The sequence below is a fragment of the Centrocercus urophasianus genome, unplaced genomic scaffold (assembly GCF_019232065.1).
Source record: "Centrocercus urophasianus isolate 14NV4802_14NV808 unplaced genomic scaffold, USGS_Curo_1.0 seq_22, whole genome shotgun sequence".
NCBI classification, from domain to species: Eukaryota; Metazoa; Chordata; class Aves; order Galliformes; family Phasianidae; genus Centrocercus; species Centrocercus urophasianus.
In genome coordinates, this window is record NW_024884778.1 from 17171623 (window position 1) to 17194618 (window position 22996).

Sequence of the window (22996 nt, forward strand, 5' to 3'; positions counted from 1 at the left end):
CGCAGGACAGGGGGTAGGCAGGGGGTCAGCGAGTGGACAGAGGGGGGAGAGAGAGCGCAGGCCCACGGCCCGTCCCAACAGTGTCTGCGCAGGGCGGGTTTGTGGCTCTGTGGTCCAGGGAGGGAACGGGACGGCTCCGGGCCTAGGGTCGCTGAGGGGCTGCCCTGGGGAGGGGGCACATACGTACATACGTACATATGCGTACACGTACACAGTCGCACACGTACTCACATGCACACAGGAGCTCGGCAGCTCAGCACAACGGAAAGCAGAACGGGAAGCCGCGACACGGGACGGCCGAAGGACGCAGCGCGGCGCCCAGCGACCTTCGCGCCTCCTCCCGTCACGACGCGGCCTAAGCGCAGCGGGAGGCGCGGGCACGGCAGGCTGCTGCTCCCCGGCCTGCCCCTGCCCCTGTCCCGGCCCGCCCCTCGGCCGAAGACATCGCGGAGCCCGTCCCTCCCCGCTCCGCTCCTCCCCGCCGGCTCCGGCCGGGCCCGGGCCCTCCGGCCGCTTCCCCGCCCCCCGGACCGGCCCCAGCCCCTCCGCCCCGCGGAGCTGTGGGGTCCGTAGTCCGCACTCACGAACCCCGCGCTCGTTACCTCTATGGCGGGACTACATCTCCCGGCAGTCCCCGCTCCGCGCCGCCCCGCTGCCCCCCTTCCCCTGTGGCGCGGGCATGCCGGGAGCGGTAGTGCAGCCTTCGGACTCCGTTTCCCAGAGTGCCGCTCGGCGGGCCCGGAACATGGGGGGGCACCGGAAGTTCCGGTTCCCGTCAACGGAGCGCTGGGCCTGGTGCGGCGGTGTGCAGGTGAGGGGCGGTGCCGCCCCGCGGGTTCGGCCCGGCCCTGCGGGGGGTAGGCGGCGGCAGAAGGGAGACGGGGGCGGTGGGGGACGGCCGGGGAGCGGCGGAACGGGTTGCGGCTTTGCGTGGGGAGGGCCGCGGGCGCTGCCGTGGAGACGCCCGGAACGGCGGAGCGGGGCCGTTTCCGGGGTGCCCGGCCGCGTCCTCGGGAGACGGGGCTCTCGGTGAGCCGCTCGGCCGCGCCAGGCTCGGCGGAGTTCCCGCGTGTCAGTGGGGCTTCCGAGGCCCTGCGTTCCGTTGTGAACGTCTCGCAGCCGCTTGTGCGTCGGGACCCGCCGGGTTTCCTTCTCGAAGTGCTGCTGACGAGAGAACCCGCGTCCGTGTCCCGGTGGGGTGCCGGGAGGGGCCTCCGGCTGCTACCGAGCCCCCTGCGTGAAGCCCTTCGGGCCTAAGGAGGACAAGAGTGTGGTGGGAGGGGCTGGAAGTTCACCCCGTTGTTTCTAATAGACGCTTTTTGAAGCACGGTAGAACGATAGAGAGTCTACACCATTTTGTTTCACAGTGAAAAGCTCCAGTATGGTGTCTGATAGACATAACTTGGATTTCTCTCCCTTCCCTTCCACCCTTCAGGGATGTGGTTTTGTTATTTTTACCTTGTAGGTTGGAGACCTTCAGTTCTAAAAGTGAAGCAACAAGATTCCTTGGCTGCTTTCAGTTCCTGTAGTGTGGGGAAATGTTTTCATTTATACCTCCCATAACGCTGGAGTTTCACAGAGGTTTTTCCCTTTCCTTAGCCTTACTCAAACTTGATTGGCTGCAATGTTGTTCCATTGCAGATTACTTTCTCTGTTTGCTGAGCATAGCCCTGTGCATATTTGGTTTCTTCGTTGTCTATAAATACCAAGGTTGGCAGCCTTGGCAAAGTCTGGGGAGAAGTTGGAAGTATCAGGGTGCTTTTCTCAAAATTGCATCTCTCCAAGCTTTCATATTGCCTGCTCCATTGCCAGCTGCCCTCCTACCCCAGCGTGCCAGAAGGGGTGCAGGCTGGGAGGTGCTCAGGGCAGTGCTGGCTCTCCTGTTGCTTTCCCTTGGTGGAAACCTTTTTTTTCCTGGAAAATGGCTGCTTAGTGTAGCTTGGCTACCTGACTCTGATGTACAGCACCATTATTTTATTGTACTGTGATGTAAGAGATCTGAAAGAACAGGGTCTGCTGCCAGGCTTGGCATGTTCGGTTGGGAAAGCAGAACCGGATCATCCCCAAATCAGCAGCAGTGTTTGCCAGGCTGTTTGGGGCGCATTGAAAGAGTTGGATTCTGCATCAGGAAGACCGTGGGTGTGATGGCCAGGGCACACTGAGCCCTCTTGGACTGTCCCCTGACTGCTGGGAGGGCTGTGGGACCCCCAACTGCCAGAGGAGCTGCAGCCACAGAGGAGCTTTCTTGATAGTGGTGAGGCACTGGAACAGGTTGCCAAGGAGGCTGTGGATGCCCCATCCCTGCACGCATTCAGGGCCAGGCTGGATGTGGCTCTGGGCAGCCTGGGCTGCTGGTTGGCGACCTGCACACAGCAGGGGGTTGGAACTGGGTGAGCACTGTGCTCCTTTGCAACCCAGGCCATTCTGAGATTCTATAATTAGGGTGCACCTTTGTGCCTTCTCTGGGGTCTCTGCCAGCAGGAAGCAGGAGGCTGGAGGGGATGAGGGAAGTATAATACATACTCTTAGGATGTGCATCAGCCATCCTGAATTATAACAGCTAATCATCATTTTAAAAGAGCTGTAAATCTGGGCTCCTTGAGTAACTTGGACCACATTGTGCGTTCTGTGGCTGTGCTGTTGTTGTTTTAAAGTGTCCTTTATTACCATCCTAGCACTCAAGGGTGGATTTTTGCTATGCTTTCCTGTTGGCCAGACCCCCTCCACAGGCTCCGTTAGTGCATCTTTGGCAAACAGCCTCACTCACTCTGACCCATCTGCCTGCACCATGGAATGAGAGGGTTAGGAGCCTCCCGCTGTGCTGCTGCTCGTGGCTCTACCAAAAATGTGCTTTTGTCAGCAGATCTGCCTTGATTTCCTTTTGCCTGCTCTGGGCCTGGTTGCATCACCTCTGTAAGTAATGCCAGGCAGTGAGGGGTTGTGAGCAGAGAAGCAGGAGCTGAGCTGGTGGTCACCTGGTGCAATAGGATTGGGGGTCCTGGGAGTGCCTCACTGCATCTTTTGTAGCAGTTGCATCAGAGAGACTTCGGTGTTGATGGAGGGCTGCAGAGGTTCTGTCCTTGTGCTGTGGTTTGCTGTCACTTTGTTTTGTGAGGCTGCGTCGTGAAATGGATCACTGAAATGGCATGGGTTAAATATACCTCCTTTGGAGGGTTATCCTGGGTGCAAACCCAGGAAAGCACAAGCTGGCACAGCCAACACGGTGCCTGTTGCCAAAGGCAGAGCAGAGACAGCATGTTGTGTGAGGCTGAACAGGGGATGGTTTGAGCCAGTGTTGCTGCCCGTGTCGTTGAACCAAGACCTCGTGGCTGTGGATGCTGCTGCATGGCTTGCTTGGTTTATGCTGGCTCTGATCTCGGTCCAATGCCATTGTTTCCTCATCTAATAATTTGAATATTACATCTAAACAGTTCCTTCCCTTTCTTCTGAAAGGAAAGAACAAGAAACTCCAGGTCTAGAGGCTGCTAAAGATCACAGATGGGAGGGCTGGCTGCTGTCAGCCACCATAGCAGGGAGTGCCACAGCCATCTCCCCTTGCCTGTCCTCTCAGTGGAAGGAATCCATTTCCTTGCAATTCATCCCTGTTAAAGAAAAGATGGTAGAGCTTATGGAGGAAATCCTGGGAGGAGGGTAGTGCTTTTCACAGCAAGAGCCACGTGAAACACAAAGGGACCGAGGCTTTCGTGGCCTGCTTCTGCAGCAGCGATGTGACCGAAGATCCGCACGGCGGTCATGGAGAGGGGCTTTGTCACACCTTGACCTGAGGCTGCCGTGTGGAGGTGGTGCTGTGTGTGCCCACCTGTAACTGCTCTGCACCTCAGAGCTCACCTGCTGTGCCTTTGACCTGCTGCACGGAAGGAAACGCTGAGCTTTGGAAGCAAGCAGAAACAGGAGGTCATGTGCTTCCCTTTGAGATTTACTGCTCTAGCCGGGCCTGGCGGTGACTGTCCGTGCCATCTGTTCCACCAAACTGCTGCAGTTGGGTTAGTTTGCTTTAGAACTCGCTTGTAGAAGCACGTGAGCCCCAGGTCTCCTCAGCTTGGTGTTTGGGCACAGCCTGCTCCACGTGGCTGGCTTGGTGATGGAGACCACGCTCGGCTGGGCGAGGTGGAGATGTCTGGTCTGTAAGTAGAGTTCAGAACCGGACAGGAGTGAGCTGGCGCTGATATAAATCCACCCTTTACTCAGGTAGAGAGGAAATAAGTTTCAAACTGATTGGTGTGTGAGATAAGCTCCTAAACCACAGCAGCTGGATTAGCTGGAGCAGATCTGAGAGCATCAGTGCGTGAACAGCATCGTTCTGTGCTGTGCTCTGCTGCAGCTGGATGTCCTTCCTGCTTGAAGGCCTGGCCTTGGCAATTGCCAGGAAGTCCTCACCTTTGCTACAGATGGGAGGAAGTGGATGAGATTTTTAGCTCTCTGTTGAGGCATGTGCCTTTCCCATCACTCGGCTTGATTAGGGCAGTGCTGGAGAGCAGAGCCTGTAATGATTTATTGGCAAAGCATACTCTGTTATCTAGATACTTTCTGAGGGCAAAGTAAGCCTAGCAGACCAATTGCAGCGATGGTTTCCTTGAGCAGCAAAGAGCTTTTGGCAGAAATAGATTGGATTAAACATTAATTGCAAACTGTTGTTCACGAATGGTCCTTGCTGTTTATAGATTGTGGTGTTCTCACATTTCCAGTCACTCTGAATAGTGTTAGACAGCACAGTATGTTGAAAATCTTTATGTTAATCAAGAGCAAATACCACATTGTTTGCCCGCCCGTATTGACAGTTTTGTTTCAGAAGTCATTTGAAGCTTGTAGTTTTGAACATACAGAGCCATGACAATTAAGTGAACTCGTGCCTGAGAGGCACCGTGGGCAGTTATGGGTCTCACATGTCCCCACGTGCTTTCCGTGCCTGGTGGTGCTTTTCTCCCATGCTGCGTTTTCATTGCCCATGGCTTACTGTCATGTTATTTATCCAGCAGGTTGTGCTGAGTTGGTGTTCTTACGGTGAATTGCCTGTTTCTGGAAACCTCCCAGACAAGGAAACATGTGGGGAGACCATCGACAAGGCAACAGGACGGGATCATTTCGGTAAGCATGGCAGCGTACAGCTTGTTTCTGTCGTGCATTTAATGACACTGAGCAGTGGGAACTGGCTGGTGCCATTGCACACATCCTCCTGTGAGAGGGCAGTTTTGGTCAAAGCTGGGAGGTCCTTGTGGAGCTAAGAGGCAAGTTAAGCTCCGTGTAGCTTTCTGCATTTTTATGAAGCTTTGCTCTTTCTTTTTTATTGGCAGTTGCTTTGAGTGTTTCTGCTCCTTCTCTACAGCACCTTTTCTAGTGATATTTCATTTAGGTGTTGTAAGCTGAGGTGGTGCTGTGCTGTGTGAATAGCCAGTCTTAAGACCCAGAGGAGAAATGCCTAATAGTGTGATGCTGATTCTCTTCAGCTGCGCTTCTTTCCCTAACTTCAGAAATGCAGTCAGTTTAATTGCACCCGGGATTTTGTGTAAACTTCACTTTAATCTCTTCCATGAGATGAGGTAGACCAGAATATCCCTGTGTGCTTGGCTGTGCTCCTGCACAAGATGTTTCTGAATATCACTGGAGGTGTTGGGAAGATTCATGTGTCTCTGACCTGCAGCATGTGATGTTTTTTAGCTCATATTTCTTTGCTTGTTACTGGATCTTCTGTTTGCAATGGGGATCCGGACAGAAAAAGTAAGGTGGAGACACACAGAGTTATGGCTTCCCTCCACTCTATGTAATTCTTTCATCCTTTGCTCCCGTGTCCACCTCAGTTACTTGAATATCAGCATGATAAATGTGCTTCCTATGACACACCACAGGTTTCTGTAGCAAGGATATTTCAAATAATTGTCCAGCTGTAATGGGTGGAGAAAACTGATCACGTGAACTGCAAAAAATAATGTCCTGTCTTGATGGTGTTGCTGGGAGAGTGGTCGTAATCTGTGGCCCTGTTAGTAGTGCTGCTGTGCTGATTCTTCAGTGGATTTAATTGGCATTTTTACTGTGCTGGGTGGGGAATTCTAACCTTGAACAAAGTAATTCCTATGTATGGTGGTGAAGCAGGGGCTTGCACCTTGGTAAATCTGTATGCAGTTTAATTACAAATGTGCTTTTTGTCAATGAGCGATTCTATAATGAAACTCCAAGGACTTGCTGTAGTTGCAAAGGAAATGTCTGCTGATCTGGGTGGGAGTTGGTGTTTCTTTAGAATTATTTACTATTAAGTTTATTTACTATTCTTTTTTTTTTCTCCATGTGGTGGGGTAGAGCTTAGCTCTACAGGTAGCTCGAAAGAACAAAAAAACCCCAAACATTGGGTTTTGAAAACCTGTATTCAGAGGAAACTTCTTCCTGAGTGGTGGTGTAGGGGGATCAGGAGAGCTCATGGCTCTGCAACTGTAATGTTGGTGCAGGACAGCCTGTCTCGAAGCACGAGTGCAGGATAATTGCACATGCTGATTATGGGCATGCTCCTGTGAGGCATCTTCAGAGTCTGAACTGACAGCTGTCAGTATTTTGCTGTCTCCAACACGAGAGGCAAAAAAGAGTCTCAGTAGCATGTTACTTGAGCATGTCTGGTAGCCTTTGCTTTTGTGTGCCTCGTGACAGTGTGGTACATCAGCTGTTCATAATATTGCCTGGAGAACTTAAGCTCAAGTTGTTCCTCCCAGGCATGTGCTGGTGGTGATGCTCCTAAACAAACACACCAGCTGGTGGAACCTTGAACACAGCTGCAGAGCTGTGTGCAGTGCAGGACTATGTGGATTGCTACCATCATTAACCCATTAATATTGCAGGTATTCCCTGTTGAGTGCTTCTGGAAATTGTGCTGAAATGGGAGCACCCAAGTTTACTTTCTCACATCTGTCGTATGCTGCCTCATCTTATACTGCCAAACATCAATATCTTCTGCGGATCTTAGACTGTTACATCACTCTATAAAAAGTTTAGAGAAGAATGTGCTGCTATATAGATTTCAGACTCTAAGCACGTTATGAATAATACTGTCTTTATTTCTACAGTGGGAGCCAAGAAGAAAGGTTTGCTCCCGGGTGGAACAGGGACTATCCTCCTTCCCTTGATAGTCTTGCTCAAGAAAGACACTCTGGCAACTTCTCTGGCAGAGAATCACTTCCTTTTGATATCCAGGCACTCGCAGGCCTCCTCAATCCTCAGTTTGCCAACAGAGAGGAACCTTCTTTCAGCTTTGGAGCTAGAGATGGACCACGTAGTGACTTCAGAGGTGGGGAGGGGCACCACGATTTCAGGGGCAGAGACTTCCCACCGTCTGACTTTCAGAGCAGAGACGAGTCTCAGCTGGATTTCAGAGGCAGGGAGCTACCCCCTTCTGAGTACAGGGGCAGGGATGTGTACCCCGGAGACTTTCGGGAGAGAGAAGGGCCACCTATGGACTTCAGGGGTGGGGACGTTCCTCCAGTGGACTACAGGAACAGGGAGACGTTCCGTGTGAACTACAGGGACAGGGAAGCTCATAGCGTGGACTATAGGGGGAGAGAGGAGCCTCCGTCTGACTTCAGGGGAAGGGGATCTTTTGATCTGGACTTCAGAGGTCGAGATGGATCTCATTCAGACTTCAGGGCGAGGGATGTGCCCGAGTTAGACTACAGGGGCAGAGACCATTCCTATTCAGACTTCAGAAATAGGGATGTGCCCGATTTGGACTTCAGAGGTGTGGGCACCTCTGATTTGGACTTCCGAAACAGAAACGCACCATCGTCAGATTTCAGAAATAGGCACAGGTCCCGGTCTGATCAGGACTTTAGGAGCAGAGATATGCCTCCTCCTATGGACTTCTCAGACAGGGAAATGCCTCCTGTGGATCAAAGCCTTGTAGATTTTAGACGCAACCAATCTACCATACCTTTAGCAGAAAGAGAGGGCTCTGGTTTAAACACCAGCAAGAGAGAGGAGCCTGCCGTTGGTCTGGAAAGAACTCCTTTTGGTAGTCAGAAAGGTGAATTTCAACACTCGGAAGCACCAGCCAGAGAAGAGGAATCCCTTGGATTGGGTCTCAAAGACAACGCTTCACACAATTTCCAAAATAGCCGTGGACCTCTTCCTGCTCTTCAGGACCAAGAGGAGCAACCTCAGACCTTTGCTAACAAGCAGCAACAGCAGCAGCAGCAGCAGCTTTCTGGGGGGGAGCAGCAAAGATCCAATTCTGATCTTGGGTTAAAGGGTGAAGATGACCTGGATTTCCTTGGAAGGCAAGATACGGACTACCGAAACATCGAGTATCGTGATGTGGATCACCGGCTGCCAGCGTGTCAGTTGTTTGACTATGAACATGGCAAGTCATTTTCAGAAGGAAAACCCAGCAAAGATTCTAGGCCCTATAAGAGCCTTCAGGTAGGTGGCTTTGTCAATGGATGTTTTCCTTGAACATGGGTTGTCCAGTGGGTGGAAGGAGCTGGGCGGGACTCTGCGTACAACATCGTTTCTGACCTAATTCACTGGCCTCTGAGCTGAGCCTCTTGCTCCGAGCCATTTTAGTGGGTTTGCTTTCTGTCTTAGAAATATTTTCTTAAGAGAAATGCAGTTTATCAATTGAGAATTGTTACATGTGTGCAAGTAGATCTGGTTCAGAAAGTCCCCAGTTTGAAAATGACCAGAGAGAGGGAGTTATGAGAGAAGTATTCTGTGGAATACCTTATTTTCTCCTGGGCATCTGCCTGTGGGAGCTGCAGAGACAAGATGCTGGGACAGGTGGACGTAGAACAGTGCAGCTGTTTGCCTTCAGAGTCAAGTAGTTAATGTGAGTTAATGATGACTACTGAATTAACAGCTACTATTGAATTCATCTCCTACTTTTGGAAAGCAGGCAGAGGTGGGTTTTTTTTGCTTTTCGCGTTTTAAAAACATGGAGATGTATCAGGACAAGAATGGGCTCTTGGTATTTCAGTCCATTCGAGTTGTGTATATTGTGCCTGAACCTGGATCTCATTGCACACCATGAGAAGCATGCAAAGCTCATTATGCTAATGTTGCAGAGCTCTCTGAATCTTAAACGATGTTATGGTTGAGTCGTGAGCCATGCTGCTTATAAGCCTTATTATCCTCCCTTGCTTTATTTTGTTATGGTTTGTGTAACTTGTGAGTTAATATGTCTGATTTGCTAAAAAACAAAACAAAACGTTTTGGTTGTGTGAACTCAAGGACCAAGATTACCGGACCTGCCCGGAATTTGTGAAGCCAAGCAAGCTCATTCGGCTAGGAGGAGTGCCTGAAACTGCCACGAAGGATGATGTAAGTAGTTGTTCTTCATCCAGAATTCACTGCAGGACTTTCAAAACTTCTATGCAATGTTTCTAAACTTAGCGTTTTCAAGCCTGGTGAGTGTAATTCAGACAGTCTGTCATTTTCCCCAAGGAAAATCCCAATATAGAAGTGATCGCAGTGTTATTTTCTTATCTGATTATTCTGCTTTTTTGAGGGCCTGGAAATGCTGATTTATTTTTTTTTTTTTTGCAGTCACATATGTGATGTTGGTGGGCGAAAGCCTCATCCGCCAGACTCTTTTTAACATGCCTTCCTTCCAGGATTACTTTATATAGAGACAATGTTTTTATTACTTCTGGTATTATGTTTGGAGTCTGGAGGACATTTGTGTTTGAGTGAACTTTTTCTTTCTTGGTTACTTGAAAGTGCTAAAATGAGATCTCATGAAGGCAGGAAAGATGTCTCCTGCTCATTTGAGTTGGAAAAAGAAAATATCTAGGCTACGAGGTGAAAGAAGTTATCTTTTCAAAGGCTTCCACTTCTACTTAATATATTTTTTCGGTGACAGCTCCAGACTGGAGAACACCTACACACAGTTTTTGCAAGGTTTAGCTGTGGTGATCAGCTCTTCTGAGGCTTAATACTGAAATCTGGTTAGTAGAGAACTTATGGCAGAAACTGTCCATTAAAGGCGAGTCAGATCTCTCGGACCTTAAATGAGGATCAGAGGGGAGCTGCATGGCTGCAAACAGCGTGATGGAACTGCTTGGAGCAGCTGAGGTCTGGCGTAAATAGTGGTTGCTTACTTAAACAAAAAAACAAACAATCAAATATTCCCCAAAACTCAAAAAATAGTTCTCGGGTGCTGTGGGAGCTTTATTATGAAAGGATTGTACGCAAGCAAGGATTTCACTTTCTGAGGTATTGTTTTGGAGACTGAGTGGATCCTGGTTTTCCTGTAGATCCTCAATGCTTTCCGAGGGCCAGATGGGATGCCTGTGAAGAACTTGCGACTGAAGGATTACAGTTCAGGTGAGAGTGCTTTGCCAGTACTTCTGGTTTGGGGTTTACAAGAGGGTATTTTTCACACCAATATGTACCCAGCTGGTTTCACTAGAGTCACTGATGTTGTAGTTACAGATATTTTGGAATGAAAATGCCCACTGAGTTTTGTATTTGGCTCTTTTGTCTCCGGAATTGGTGGCTGTGCTCACTGTTACTTCAGAGCTTATGTGTGTCCTGGTGCTTCTAGCTGTAGGAGCAGCAGGAAAAAAGCAACAAGGCTGGTTTAATGGCTACCAAGGGTAAAAACAAGAAAAACAAGAAACATTAATTCCCAACAGATTTTTTTCTTTTAATTAATATTATTCAGTCTTTTTGGATTGTTCTCAGTCTCGTTTCTGAGATGTGAGGCTGTGGAACACGTCCTGCACAAATAGTGTCCCCGTGAACAGTGCCCCCCTGATACTCCCTAATGTTTCTCCTTCAGTAACATGAAACTTCACCCTTCTTAGATATGAAAAAAGAAAAAAAAAAAAAAAGAGAAAGCAGATTTTGTAAGCAAATATCCAAATGCTGGGCCAGAATGCTCTTCTCATATCAAAGAATGGAGTTTTGTTGTAAGTCTGATCAGTGTATATGGGATTCTGAAGAAAGAAGTGCTTTGCAAGGCTGCTTTGTGTGAGTTGTACTGGAACAAAGATGTGTGGTGGTAGGAGATGAGGGGTGAGTCTTGGGGAGAGGTTTGGGTTCTGCCTGGAAACAGAAGGACCGTCTGAAGTTACCTCTCCTGTTTTGATGGTAGCAAACAGCTTCTGCTCCAAAATACATTTCTGTCATTTTCCAAAGAGAGGAAAAACGGCAGAGCTGTTTCCATTGTCTCTTTCTAAACCAAGGAAAGCAGAGGCTTCTACTGTCATCAGTGCTTTTCCATATTGCCAGTATGGGTTGCACGTGGAGCAGCCGGAATCCTTCGTGTCAATGCTTGATATAAAGGCTTCCTGAGTGTTCAGTAGCTGGGGACAGAAACTGGGGCAGTTGGGTATTTCTCAAGTATATTTTTGTTTCTGGAAGCCATCAAAGGAGGTTTCACAACCTTCTCACGAACCTTTGAACTAAGGAACACTTGAGTTACATAATCTGGTCTGGCCCAACAAACGTGGCTTAAAGGGCGTGATCTTTCTTGCTTCCTTTCCTCTTTGCTAAACGCAGCACAGCGTGGCTGTCAGCCATGCAGCACCGAGCACAGCCTCACCACTGCAGCACGTTCCCCTTCTGCCCTCCTCGATGTGATTTGCCAGTGGCTGATTTTTTGAAACAAGTAAATTTTCAGTAATAAATCACTTGAACTGGGGATGTTTCTGTAAGTCTCTTCCTTGCGTTCGTTACTACGACTTAGTGCCAGAATCACTGCCCTCATGAGAGAACCATTGTGTTTTACCCATTCCCAGTTTCAGAGGTGATCATCTGAGAGGTGGTGCCTGGTGTTCGGTGTGGAAGCCCTCACATCTGCTGATGGTCGCATATAGAATGAGAGCTACAGCTTTCCTGGTATCTCTGTAGAAGCTGCATTCTGTTTCAGTCTATCTCAGATTTTATTTTATTATAAAGTTTTCCCAGCTTGCGAAAGTGAGGGGATGAGGAATGAAGTTAAAACCAGCTCGTATTTTGTGAGCTATTTAAAGCCAGCGTTTAACCTTGTCCTTTCAACATCAGTAATTTAAGCACTGTAGTGCTATTCTAGGTTATATTGATGCTTCAAAGACTGTTTTGCATCATGTCCTGAGGCTGCAAATGCAGCTACTAATTTAAACAGCTTTCTGATCCTCGTTACACAAGATGGATGTACATTTAGGACAGAAAAAGCTTCCTGGGTTGTGTAAACGTTTACTTGAAATTGGGTAACGAGAAGCTGTAGTAAAGTTAATCCAGCTTTTGCATGAGGTTATCCTATGGAGAAACGTGCAGAATTGAGTTCATCTGAACTTCGGATAAGCTAATCCTGTTGGAAAGTAGAGGCCAGTCTGTTGCTGAATGTGGCTTTTACAGTGGAGTGGGGTGTAAATGAAGAGTTAAAAGCAAACCTCCTGGATCGCTCATGTCTCTGATCAACCTGGGCCCCCTGGCTGCCTTCGTGTGTTGGTTCAGTGCTGCCACAGCAGCAGCCTGGCTCAGAAGAGCGGGTTGTATAATTCTGAGTGCTGTCCAGAAATGTTAAAAATAACATTAATCATGTGTGCATGTACTTCATGTTGAGTGTGTTTGGGAGAGAAGAATGCCTGCAGCTGCTGGAGAACAAAACCAGCCATAACAAATAGCGCGCAATTAACTTGAAAGAAGCGAGGTTCAGATCAGTTTCACAAGGACATGATGCTTTTCATAAAGATGATCTCAGCAGCTTCAATGCGATGATTCCGCTGGGTGATCTTCCTCGAGGCTCTGTTCTGAGGATATATGAAGATATATGGTTGGCTTTTCTGGGGGGGAAAAAAGCAGTTCTTTACAAACACCTTTCTTTTTACGTCCTGGAAGTGCTGAGGGAGGTGCGTTTTCTGTGAAGGTTGCGCTAAGCCTTGGAATGCTGTTCTTAGTGTGCCTGCTGGGGTTTTGATATGCATGCAAGCTGTTTATTCTTTAGATTGTTTGGTCTCTGAGGTGCACAGACTGTAACGCTTTCTAGATGTTGAAAAGGTGGCGAACGGAGAGACCTTAAGAAAGCGGCAGGTATTTCTGTTTGAATCAAAGAGGCGGGTGTTTGCAGACAATCAGAAAGCATCAAAGTGGAATTTCACTGGAATACCGAGTGCAGTGTTATCTCATGTTTCCTTGTGTCTGTAAGCTGTCTCAGATCTTTTGAATTGGTGCCTGTACGTTTGGACTGAAAGTAGCATCATCCGTTTGTTGGGGGGAAAAGGGTTTCTTCCAACATCGTGTTAAACATTGGCAGAACTATTAGGCTGTTGGCTTAGCTTCCAGCTTCCCCTTTCGAGTGTGTTTGAGCCGGTCTGTTTGATTAATCATTACAAAGCATAAAACTGGAGGTGATGGGGGAATTTTGCCAAAGTCCGTCACTTGCTTCAGCTTCATGTCTCCTGGTGCCTCTTGCTGCCCACTGCTGTTGCAGAGCTGCAGATGCACCGCTTCTTTGGTAGGTGCTAACAGTGCTGACTTGGAGCTTATCAGACAGCTCCTGTTGGTGCTTGTGAGCTCCCCAGCTGGAAGCTCCTCTCTTTGATTTCAAGGCTTCTCGGTGGTCCTCTTGCCACAGGGCTGTTGGTGCTGTGTGATAGCACCAGGCTGTCAGTCCTTCTCCTGTCAGTCTGGGAACTTAGAATCGTAGAATCACAAGGTTGGAAAGGATCTACAAGATCTTCTAGTCCAACCATCCTCCCATTACCATTGCTACCACAAGCAACTTGTGGCAGCACTGCCAAAAACTTGAAGCTGACACCTTTTGGCATTCAGGGAATCCAATATGTACGCGCTTTGTCCCTGTTTTGATTTCAGTTGTATTTTAAATTTACGTGCTGCCTCGTTCTCATCAAGCTCTATTTCTGATTTTCTGACTAACATCAAACATAAGCAAGATCTGAGAAGTGATCCTGAGTGTTTGATGTGCACAGAGCACTTTGGGTGAATGCATACATATGTCCCAGGGAAGAGAGTGTGCAGTGCTATCTTTATCCTAAAGCTTCTGCTGAGTTGTTCCCCCTTCGAGAGATGCTGCAGTGGTGTCCAAGTAATAAATGAAAGCATGAGGCGTGCTCTGGGCCCTCAGCTCAGATTGTTTTCCTGGATGCAGTCTGCAGTTGCCAGTCTTGCAATGTGCTTTCCAGCCAGGATTCACAGTTGGAAAAAGCTGTTTAGAGAAAGTGAGCCTTTGTTGGCAGCAGATAAGATGTTCCTTGTGGACTCCAGGAGCGCATCTGGGGAACTGAGAGGAGTCTTTGCTGATCTGGGAGAGATGGAGAGCAGCATGATCTGAGAGGAGCTCGGTGGGCTTGCAGGGAGTAGGTGAGCTGGGCTCAATTGGGGGCAGTGGGTCTTCCCAGCCCTTTTGTGCGCCCTCTGTGTTACTGCAGCACTTCAGAAATTGGCTGATTTGGGTTTTTCATCCCTCTTCTGAGTATTTACTTTTGCATTCCCGCGTCCCTGACCAGCTTAGCAACGTCTTCATGGCAACTGCCTGCTCAGTTCTGAAAAGCTTTTGTTCTATCCAGTACCATTGGCATCAGACATAATTCACTGCTGACTTAGCCACCTATGTGCACTGGCATTTATTTATTGTTTGAGATCTGTGGCCCTTATGTTGTAGGTGCCTGGAGCTGCGCCCTGTTCCTCTCTTTGTTAAACTTAATGCAGTTTTTCTAGGGCTTTGCCAAGGGACTCTAACTTGGCCTTGCTAAGCTCTGCCACACTGGTACCCTGCTATACGTTTTAATAATTAATATTTTAAAATTTTAATATTAAGACCTTTAGGTAAACCTATAAAAAGTACCTTTTGGTTTTCTTCATTTTTTTTTTCCCCCAAGTGCAGTCATTTTTTGTCTGTATCAGAGCAACGAATCATTGTTTGCAGGAATATTCCAAGTAGGCCCTGAAATTTAAAATGGCATTCTCTACAACATTTAATTTTAGTCAAACTTATAATTTAAAATCCAGAAATGTGTACTTCCTGGTGGAGAAACTGACACAGATCTCAAATGATGCAGCCCTCCATACCAGGCATAAGGACTCCATTTTTTAGGGCTGGGGTGCAAGGCCAGGTGAGATCTGATCGGGGTGAGTTCTCTTCTCAGAACAGAGCTCTTGTTGTGGATGAGAGCATGGCTGTGCTTGTGTCTGGCCCACCTGTAGCTGAGCCTTAGGTCCCTCCCAGTGGCTGTGCATACACCCAGGGTTGGGGCAGTGATGCCCCAGGAGGTCGGGGCTGCTGGTGAAGTACTTCAGTGCAGCTTCCAGCCTTGGGAAGGGCAGAGGAGCTGAACTGTTCTGCACAGAGAGGGGATGTTTCTGCAAGCATGCAGCCATGCACCTCCATTCTGAAGCTTGCTCTTTAGTTTCCTTACAAGGCTGACGCAGCGCCCTCAGGCAAACCCCTGGGAAGGGTGGTTTTGTGGCCAGCTCATGGTTTCCTCATGAAGACAGCTTGTACCAACCCTATGGAGTTTGATTAGAGCAGATCTCACAAAGACTTACATCCTTCAGTTTGCTACAAAGAGCGTGCCATGGGATGACATGACATGTCTCTAATACACACTGTGCTGCAGAGGTGCCTGTTGTGTTACTTATGCAGAACACAACTTGGCTCACCGTTAAGGCTGGCACTGCAGCACACTGGGAGCCTCCTGCTAAGGCTTGACCAAGTCAGCTGCTTATCTCCAGAGCTCTTGGTTCTGCAGGGCTTGTCTTTGAGGAGGTAGGGGAATGCTGTCGGTGCTGAGTCTTGTCTGTAGCCAAAGTAGCCTGACCAGGACTGAAAAAGGACCTAGGTTTCCCAGCTGTGGGGGCAGTAGGTTTTTTGGCTAGTCTTGCCTAATTTTAGGGCAGCACAGGCAAAAGGCATTCTTTCTAGGCTGTCTTCGTCTGTGATGCGATGGCTTAGGAAGTGAGAAGTATGACTGATGAAGTTGGTGTTTGCAATAGTGATTGACCTTGGTTCATGATTTACAGCGTGCTCAACAGAGAAAGAAACAAACAGTCATCCATAAAACATGATCACAGCCCTTTTGACATGCACAGTCCTTCTCTATGACTGCTTTTAGAAATATGTTCAGCTTTTATTTATTTTTTGCATCTCTAATGTAAAGCTTCAAGGCTTTTCGCACCATGCTGACTTAATTGGATTAATTGCTTTTCTGAGCCGTTTGTGCTAAATGGCAGGTGCTGGAGGCCTTCGTACACACTGCCAGCACTTAAAAACCCATTTCTTCTCTATGAAACCTCCCCAGGTAGGCAGCTTCCAGTCCTCTCATAGAGTTCTGCGGTGGCCCCAACCTTCCTTAGATTCCTCAATTCTGTACAAACATCACGTAGTAATGTGTCTCTAATAAAGCTGTGATATCTTACGTTGTGTGTTTTTCCTCACTTCACCGGTGTATTGGCTGCTGCCTTGTAGGTCGAGGGCAGCCATTTGGTGCTCTGAGTGCTCTGCCACAGCCCCTGCAATTTATGGGGCAGTGTAGACTGACCACATGTTGGGAGCCTGTCTCGAGGAGATCCTTCCTTCTGGATGGAGGGAGAAAGATGGACTGTGGCATCATACCTTTCACAATACAGCTGCATTTCATATTTTCTGGTTTCAGTGTTGTACTCTTGTGCAGCACTGTCATGAATGAGTGCATGAGAGTATGATTTTCTTATACAGGGGGACGAGATGACGTGACCACCTTTTTTCCATGAACCAGGTGTGGCTTGTGTACCCTCAGCCTTTGAAATGAACTGGGGACATGGCTTTTTGTGGATTATTCTCTTTATTATTCAACAGCGAGCTTTTCCAATACAGCTCTTCAGCTTCCGTATCTCTGAAGACCAATTTATCTGTGCAGAAAAGAATCCTGACAAAGTGATGGAAGCTCTGAATCTACCAGCTGGTATTGAGAGCGCTCTTGCTTTTGGCTTCTGAGTGTGTGTGTGTTAGCACAGATTGATTGCTGGCTGCTCCTTGCAGGGTGCCCTCCTGATGTTCACACCCTGCGGTCAGCTTCATTTTCCCTGCTCCCTGCAGCAGGCACTGTGCTGCCTCGCTGCATGGTAGGAGTTGTTGTGTGCACGCAGTGCCTAGTCAGAGGTGCTGGCTTCTTGGAGGCTTTAGGTGTATCATACCTGCTAATGATAGAGCACTGTAGCAGTACAGAAGTATGGAGAGAGTCCTATATTTCCCAACATTTCCTTGAGAGGAGGTATTTGCTTTTTGGTATGGATGACTTCACAGGCTTCCTGGGCCTCCTGTTCTAGGTGACCTCTGTCTGCACCTTGCCTTGGACACGTTTCTGTGTGGGGTGATGGGTGTGCTGCCAAAACCTCCCACAAAAGCAGGTTCTTTCTGTGAGAAATGTGCAAAACCCAGTGTCCACAGCTGTGAAGACCAGTGTGTGAGACTGCAGATCCCTTGAAGGATAGCAGAAGTCATAGAATAAAATAGGATATTGGAACTTGGAAGAGATCCATAAGGATCATCAAGTTCAACTCCAAGATGACTTGTCAGCCCATGAGGGAAGTCCTTCATGTTCACCCCACACTTTATGCTATTGTTGCCTTTGAAAGCAGTGCAGCTTTCTTCTCTGACCCTGTGTTCTGTTCTGCCATGCTGTCTCTGGGAAGAGCAAGCACCAACATCATCCTTGCATTGGCAGGCTGGCTTTGCTCAGGGAGACACCATCATTATCTTCTTCGCTCAGGCTGCCTGGCCCCATCTGGCAGATGCAGGTGTGAGTGATGGCAGAGCAAAGGCCCCCAGCGTGTCTGCATCTGGCCCAGCTGTAAAGTTACAGCAGGTTGCCAGAAGACTGTGTGCTAACAGAGCTACTTTAATAGGAAACCACTGTTGTTCCTTTCTTCCAGCTGTAGGAGAGGCTCTTTGTACTGCAGCACAAGGGACGGGAGCTTTCTAGCAGTTGTTTTCAAGAAAGCAGTGACATTTCACTTTGGATGTTTGCTAATCCCCTATTCTGGTAAGGAGGGTGGTAATGTGATGCTGCATGTGCATTCTTAGAACGGAGGAGCTGGATCAGCTTTCTTGAGTTGGATACCTTTGCCATGTTGCCATCGTGCCTTCTTTCCCAAAGTATCTTCAGTTTGGCACAGACCAGAGCCACTCCTGTTATGTGATCTTTTCGTTTGGCCTCCCAGAACTCCAGAGGGATATTTCTGATGTCTCTATGCTGCCTACAGCACGTATCAGAAGAACGTTATGGTTTTGTTTTATTTGGATCTTGGATGTTACAGACTGTCAAGAAATAACACATTGCTGTGTATCGGTTGTTCAGCAGAAATTTTGCCTGTATAGAAGCAAGTCTTATTTTAAATCACAAGTCTTTGATATTTTTATTCAAATCCAAAGAAGGTAATTTTAAGTCACGCATTCAGGATTTTTAGCCCAACCGTGGATGCTAACAAGGACCTGCTATTTGTTGTCAAAATTCCTTTCACTAAAAGGCATGTTTAAGAAGCAAAACATCTCTTATTCAAATGTTTGTACAGCAGCTTCCTGGTGCTTTAAATGTATCCTTACTACTAAGTACTAGGAGATCACTGTTGTTTCCAGTGTAGAAAACAACCAAGCGTGCTTTGGAAACATCCAGAGAGGACTGTGCATACACAGGGTGAACCAACTCAACCACTGCATGAGTTCAAGTGCTGGAGGACTGTTGCATACTCTTCTTGGAATGTTTATGTGGGCAGTGTAACAAACTCTCCAGCAACATGCTGATTTGGTTTTTTTGTGTGTATTTTTGACAGCGAATCCATGTTGATCACAAATATTTCCAAGACACAAAGCTTTCCTTACTCCATTCTACCCTTTTTGTAGGTCCCCTGACAGTGGCTTTGTGATAAGCAGCAAGTGAAGGATCTAATTAAGAAGATACCAAACCTTATAGCTTCATGTGAAGCGTTGCGAGTGAATTTATGGCACCTCGAGTCACAAAGCCGTGCTGTAGTCATTAGCAGTGATTCTGCTTTGCCACTGCGATTGCTTTGGTTTTATCACTAAGACCTGAAGAGTGCCATTTGGTGCCCCATGGCTCTGATGTGCCAGGAAGGACAGCTTCCCTTGGGATGCCTATTGTGTCAGTCCCTGCTCTGTCCCATGCATCTGCCCAGATCCCCTGTGCTGCTGCTACTGGATTGCTGTGTTCTGATGGGCAAATTGTGTGTAGGCTTCAGGGGGAAAACAGTGCGAGCTCAGCAGTGGCGGCACAAAGAGCTGACCCAGCCCTGCAGGGGAGGCAGGGCAGCCAGCAGCAGCCTCTGCAGCCCACCTCAGGGTGCTCGGTTTGGTTTCAGGAGTTGTCCTCTGGATAATGTGATTATTGCCAGCGGTGGGGAAAAGATGCGCTGTAGCAGAGCTGCTGATCCGCTGGCCTCCATTTCAGTGGGCTTTCCAGCACGGTGTGAAATGGAAGGGTGCTCTCATGGAACTGTGGCAGCAGCTCCATGCCTCCCTCTCCCATCGTTGTTGTGGCTGTGATGGAGGCCAGCCTGTGCACTGCAGCACTGCATTCCTGTGCAACCCAACCACGAGACGTGAACATCAACATCTGGCCTGGAGCAGCTTTCTGGCAGGGTCTGGGGTTGCAGTTTCTGGTTTTGGTTCTTATCCTATGTATTATTGTAGCAGTGCTGCTTAGTTGCGCTGAGTTTGGTGGGGAGAGTAGAGAAAGGAGAGTATACAAGGAAAACCTCGCTAAGCTGCCTCTTCACTGTCTCTGTGTGATGCATGGGGTGGTTCTGCAGCATACAGACTTCCGAGCGCAGTGTTTCTCTTTACTGCCTTGCATCTAGTGCTGGGCTCACTGGTGTCATGCTGCATTACAGCCATGTCTGAAGCACTCGTTTCCTTCATCAAGACTTGGGTGCAAACTGCTTCTCGTGCTGAAGAGTGCAAACTTCTGCAGTCGTGCTTTTGGGCTCTTGGGGTACCCTTACTTCATATGCACATAGGAATAAGACAGCACCCTGAGCCTGGCGTGCTGATTGCAGCAGCTCTTGAAAATCCGCCCTGTGAGCAGGAATCAAGGGTCTAGAGGCTGACAGCATTCAAACAACTCTGTTCTAAATAGGAGGGAGAGAAGTGGCTCTGGATTTGAATAGGACTTTAAAACACACAACGTGAGCCTGCGTACCGTGCCATAAGGCAGCGGGTGCCTGCCCAGAATGCAAACCATGCTCCAGCAAGGGGCAGCACTGCTCCTGGAGAGCAGCTCTCTGCTGCTGAGCAGGCATTGCTTTGTTGTCCCGGGCCGTGGAGTGTGGCTGGAACTGCAGAGCACTCTGGAAGCAGGTCAGCAAATTTGCTTTTTTTTGTCACTTCTGCCATCTGAAACTGTACGTCGAGTTCCAGGTGCCTACTTCATGTAGCAGCATCAAGTGGCTGTTGCTGCTTTCCCCACTGATGATATACTGCCGGCTGGCCTCTTTCACTGAGCTGAAATGCAGCACTTGTACATTTCCCTCTAGCATACTCGTATTGGCACAGCTGATGTGTGGTGGGGAAATGAACTCCCGTGTGAAGTAGAATTGGAGCTGGATTCAGATTGGAATCCTGTTATAGCAGTAAATGTGCAAAGGAATGTGGTGTTAGGTGTGTGAAGAGCTCCCGGAATAAAACTCAGTAGGGTTTGGCGATGGAATAGTTTTGTACAGCCTTGTCTCTGAACTGGTTAACTTTGAAGATGGTAAGAGAAGAAACAGAAGGAAAAATGGGTGAGTGCAGCAAGTGACCTTTGGAGTAACTTTGGAGGGCCACAGAAGCTGTGTTCTGGCAGACTGGAATGCCTAGACAGGGAGAAGTGTGTGTGGGTTTACGTTGCCATGGAAGGTTGAAGCGGTGGTAACCAGATGCATACCTGGGCTGAATGTGTCTGTGTTAAGGCATGCATCCTTAGGAGGGAGAAGAGCTCTTCCCCTGCGCAGCGAGGTGCCTAAAATGGTGCAATCCACATACAGCACAGCTTTCCTCTCACCCCTGACCAGGAGCAGGAGGAGGGAACCAAGCTTTCCCCTTTCTGTGTTCCCATGTAGAGGCATGCCAGCCCACAGTCATCTGGAAAACACTGTTCTGGAGTGAGGGTGGCCTTGGTATGTGAAGAGAAAGGTTGTGACTGTAGGTTGTTGCTCAGCTTTTCTTGGAGTTCCTTGCAACAGCAAGGATGGCTCTTAGGATGGCCTTAACTTCTGTAGTGCTCACCCTGCACTTTGCTGTGGGCCAGAACGTTTTGGTGCAGGTAACTGGAGTAGAAATCAACAGGAAGCAAGAAGAGTAAAGCCTCTCTGGTTTCTCGCGTCTGGTTTCTTGGGGGAGGATCTTAAGCTCCCACACTCTCTTAACTAAACGTGCAATAACATCTATTGGAAATAAAATGCCAGAATGAGAAAGCTGAAGTTGTGATTCCTGCTCCACTGTGCTGTTTCATAATGCAAGAAATGGACTTCAGCAAAGAACAGGTGTTGGAGGGAAAATAGCAAAGGTAATAGAATCATGGTAGTTCTTTCTGAAATACTGCCCAAATCAAAATGCTGGCCATTTGTGTGAAATACATTCACAGCAAGGTGCTTTGGAATGACTTACCAACGCTTGCTTTGGAGAGCACTGCCCCCAGGGCAGTACAAGACGTGAAATGAGCATGGAAAATCACTGTGCCTTACAGAAGGAAGAAAAAAAAGCTATTATTTCTTGCCCTAAGGAAGGGTGTGCCTGTCACTGGGTTGTGCAAGGGGAAGTGGGAACGCTGCGCTATTAAAATTCATGATCAACTGCAGTTAGTCATCATCCAGCTAGTCCCTGGTTTCTCTCCTTTTCATTTTGGAGCAGAGGGGTGGTGGTTAGAGGGTTTGTCACTGGAGGGAGAGGGAAATTGAATATTGATTGTGGCTTTCTTTATGACAAGGCACTAACTTGACTCCCGTCTGTATTTAAATGCTGTCCCCAGGTTACGACTATCGCTATGTCTGCGTGGAGTTTTCACTCTTGGAAGAGGCCATCGGATGCATGGAAGCCAACCAGGTTGCTTTACACTTCGGTCAATGCTGCTAGAAGATGTTGTTGTTTTTTTTCTTTTTTTTTTTTTTTTTGGTGGGGTGGTGGAAAGCCAATGAGGTTTTGTGTTTCTTTGAACCGTTCAAAGGAGGATCTGTTCTTGTATAATGCACAAGGCTGTGGTTTAAATATTGTTTCCGGAACTTTGTAAAAGGCTTAGAAATGCCAGTGTGAGAGAGCTGCCAGACACTGAATGGTCCTCCCTCCTCCCCGGCATATGTCAGCACACTGGCTGGATTCAGGCTGGGAGCTGACAGGCTCCTCAAGTAGGTTTTGGCCCTGATACTTTTGTAGTCACACTGAAATGCAGTTGGAAAGAGCTCTGCTAGCGTTAACTGCCTCCCCCGGCTGTGCGTGCGCACACATGTGATTGTAGGTGAGCGCTCTAGTATGCAGCTCTGAGCTGACTTTCCATATGCCTCATGCGTGGGAAAGATTCTTAATTGTGCATCTCCCCCATCTCTGTCCTTTGCCAAGCTGGCGTTGCAGACATGAGGACTACCCTACGTTCAGTTGCACCTGGTAAATCTGAGCATTTCCGGTCCTTAGAAGTGCTTGATGGATTAAATCTCCCGTGAAGAAGTTCCCAAGGGGAGCCTGCTGTGACCTGACATTTGAGGCTAGAGCTGTGGGCTACTAGACAGAAGCGAGATGCAGAACACTTGTTAGATAAAAGATCATTTCCATTTCACACCAGCCTGTCTGTGCCTTGGAACTGTGGGTGAGGGCTCACCCAAGAAAAACAATCGATTCCCATATCTTTGCTACATCCCTCACATCTCCTCTCTTGCTGCCTTCTTCCTCCTAATTTGCCTGAGTAAGAATTGAGATCAGTTATCAAAAGCCTTTTTTTACCTGAATCCCGTGTCTCGCTGTCATGGGAGGAGAGTCATGAGTCGGATTCCGAGCTGTGCAAGTGCACAAATGTGCTTACACTTAATGAATCTTCACAGC

The 22996-nt window shown here is 48.2% G+C and overlaps 2 protein-coding genes across 4 annotated transcripts in view; one reads left to right on the forward strand and one right to left on the reverse strand.

Moving 5' to 3' along the window:
• Positions 1–339, reverse strand: part of MON1A (MON1 homolog A, secretory trafficking associated) — a 4835-nt gene extending 4496 nt beyond the window's left edge. Inside the window, exon 1 of the mRNA XM_042823494.1 lies at positions 232–339. The gene's annotated coding sequence lies outside the window, so the exon portion shown is untranslated. The remainder of the gene's footprint in view (positions 1–231) is intronic.
• Positions 340–728: 389 nt separating this feature from the next.
• RBM6 (RNA binding motif protein 6) overlaps positions 729–22996 on the forward strand; it is a 53790-nt gene continuing 31522 nt past the window's right edge. Inside the window, exons 1-6 of one of the 3 annotated variants that reach the window (XM_042823525.1) lie at positions 729–811; positions 4995–5106; positions 7068–8415; positions 9223–9312; positions 10248–10317; positions 21936–22009. In XM_042823525.1, coding sequence (XP_042679459.1) covers positions 5063–5106; positions 7068–8415; positions 9223–9312; positions 10248–10317; positions 21936–22009 — 1626 coding nt within the window. In that variant the 5' untranslated portion in view covers positions 729–811; positions 4995–5062. Of the gene's footprint in view, positions 812–835; positions 858–4994; positions 5107–7067; positions 8416–9222; positions 9313–10247; positions 10318–21935; positions 22010–22996 lie in introns of those variants that run through there. The other 2 variants (XM_042823526.1, XM_042823527.1) reach the window with 2 other exon arrangements.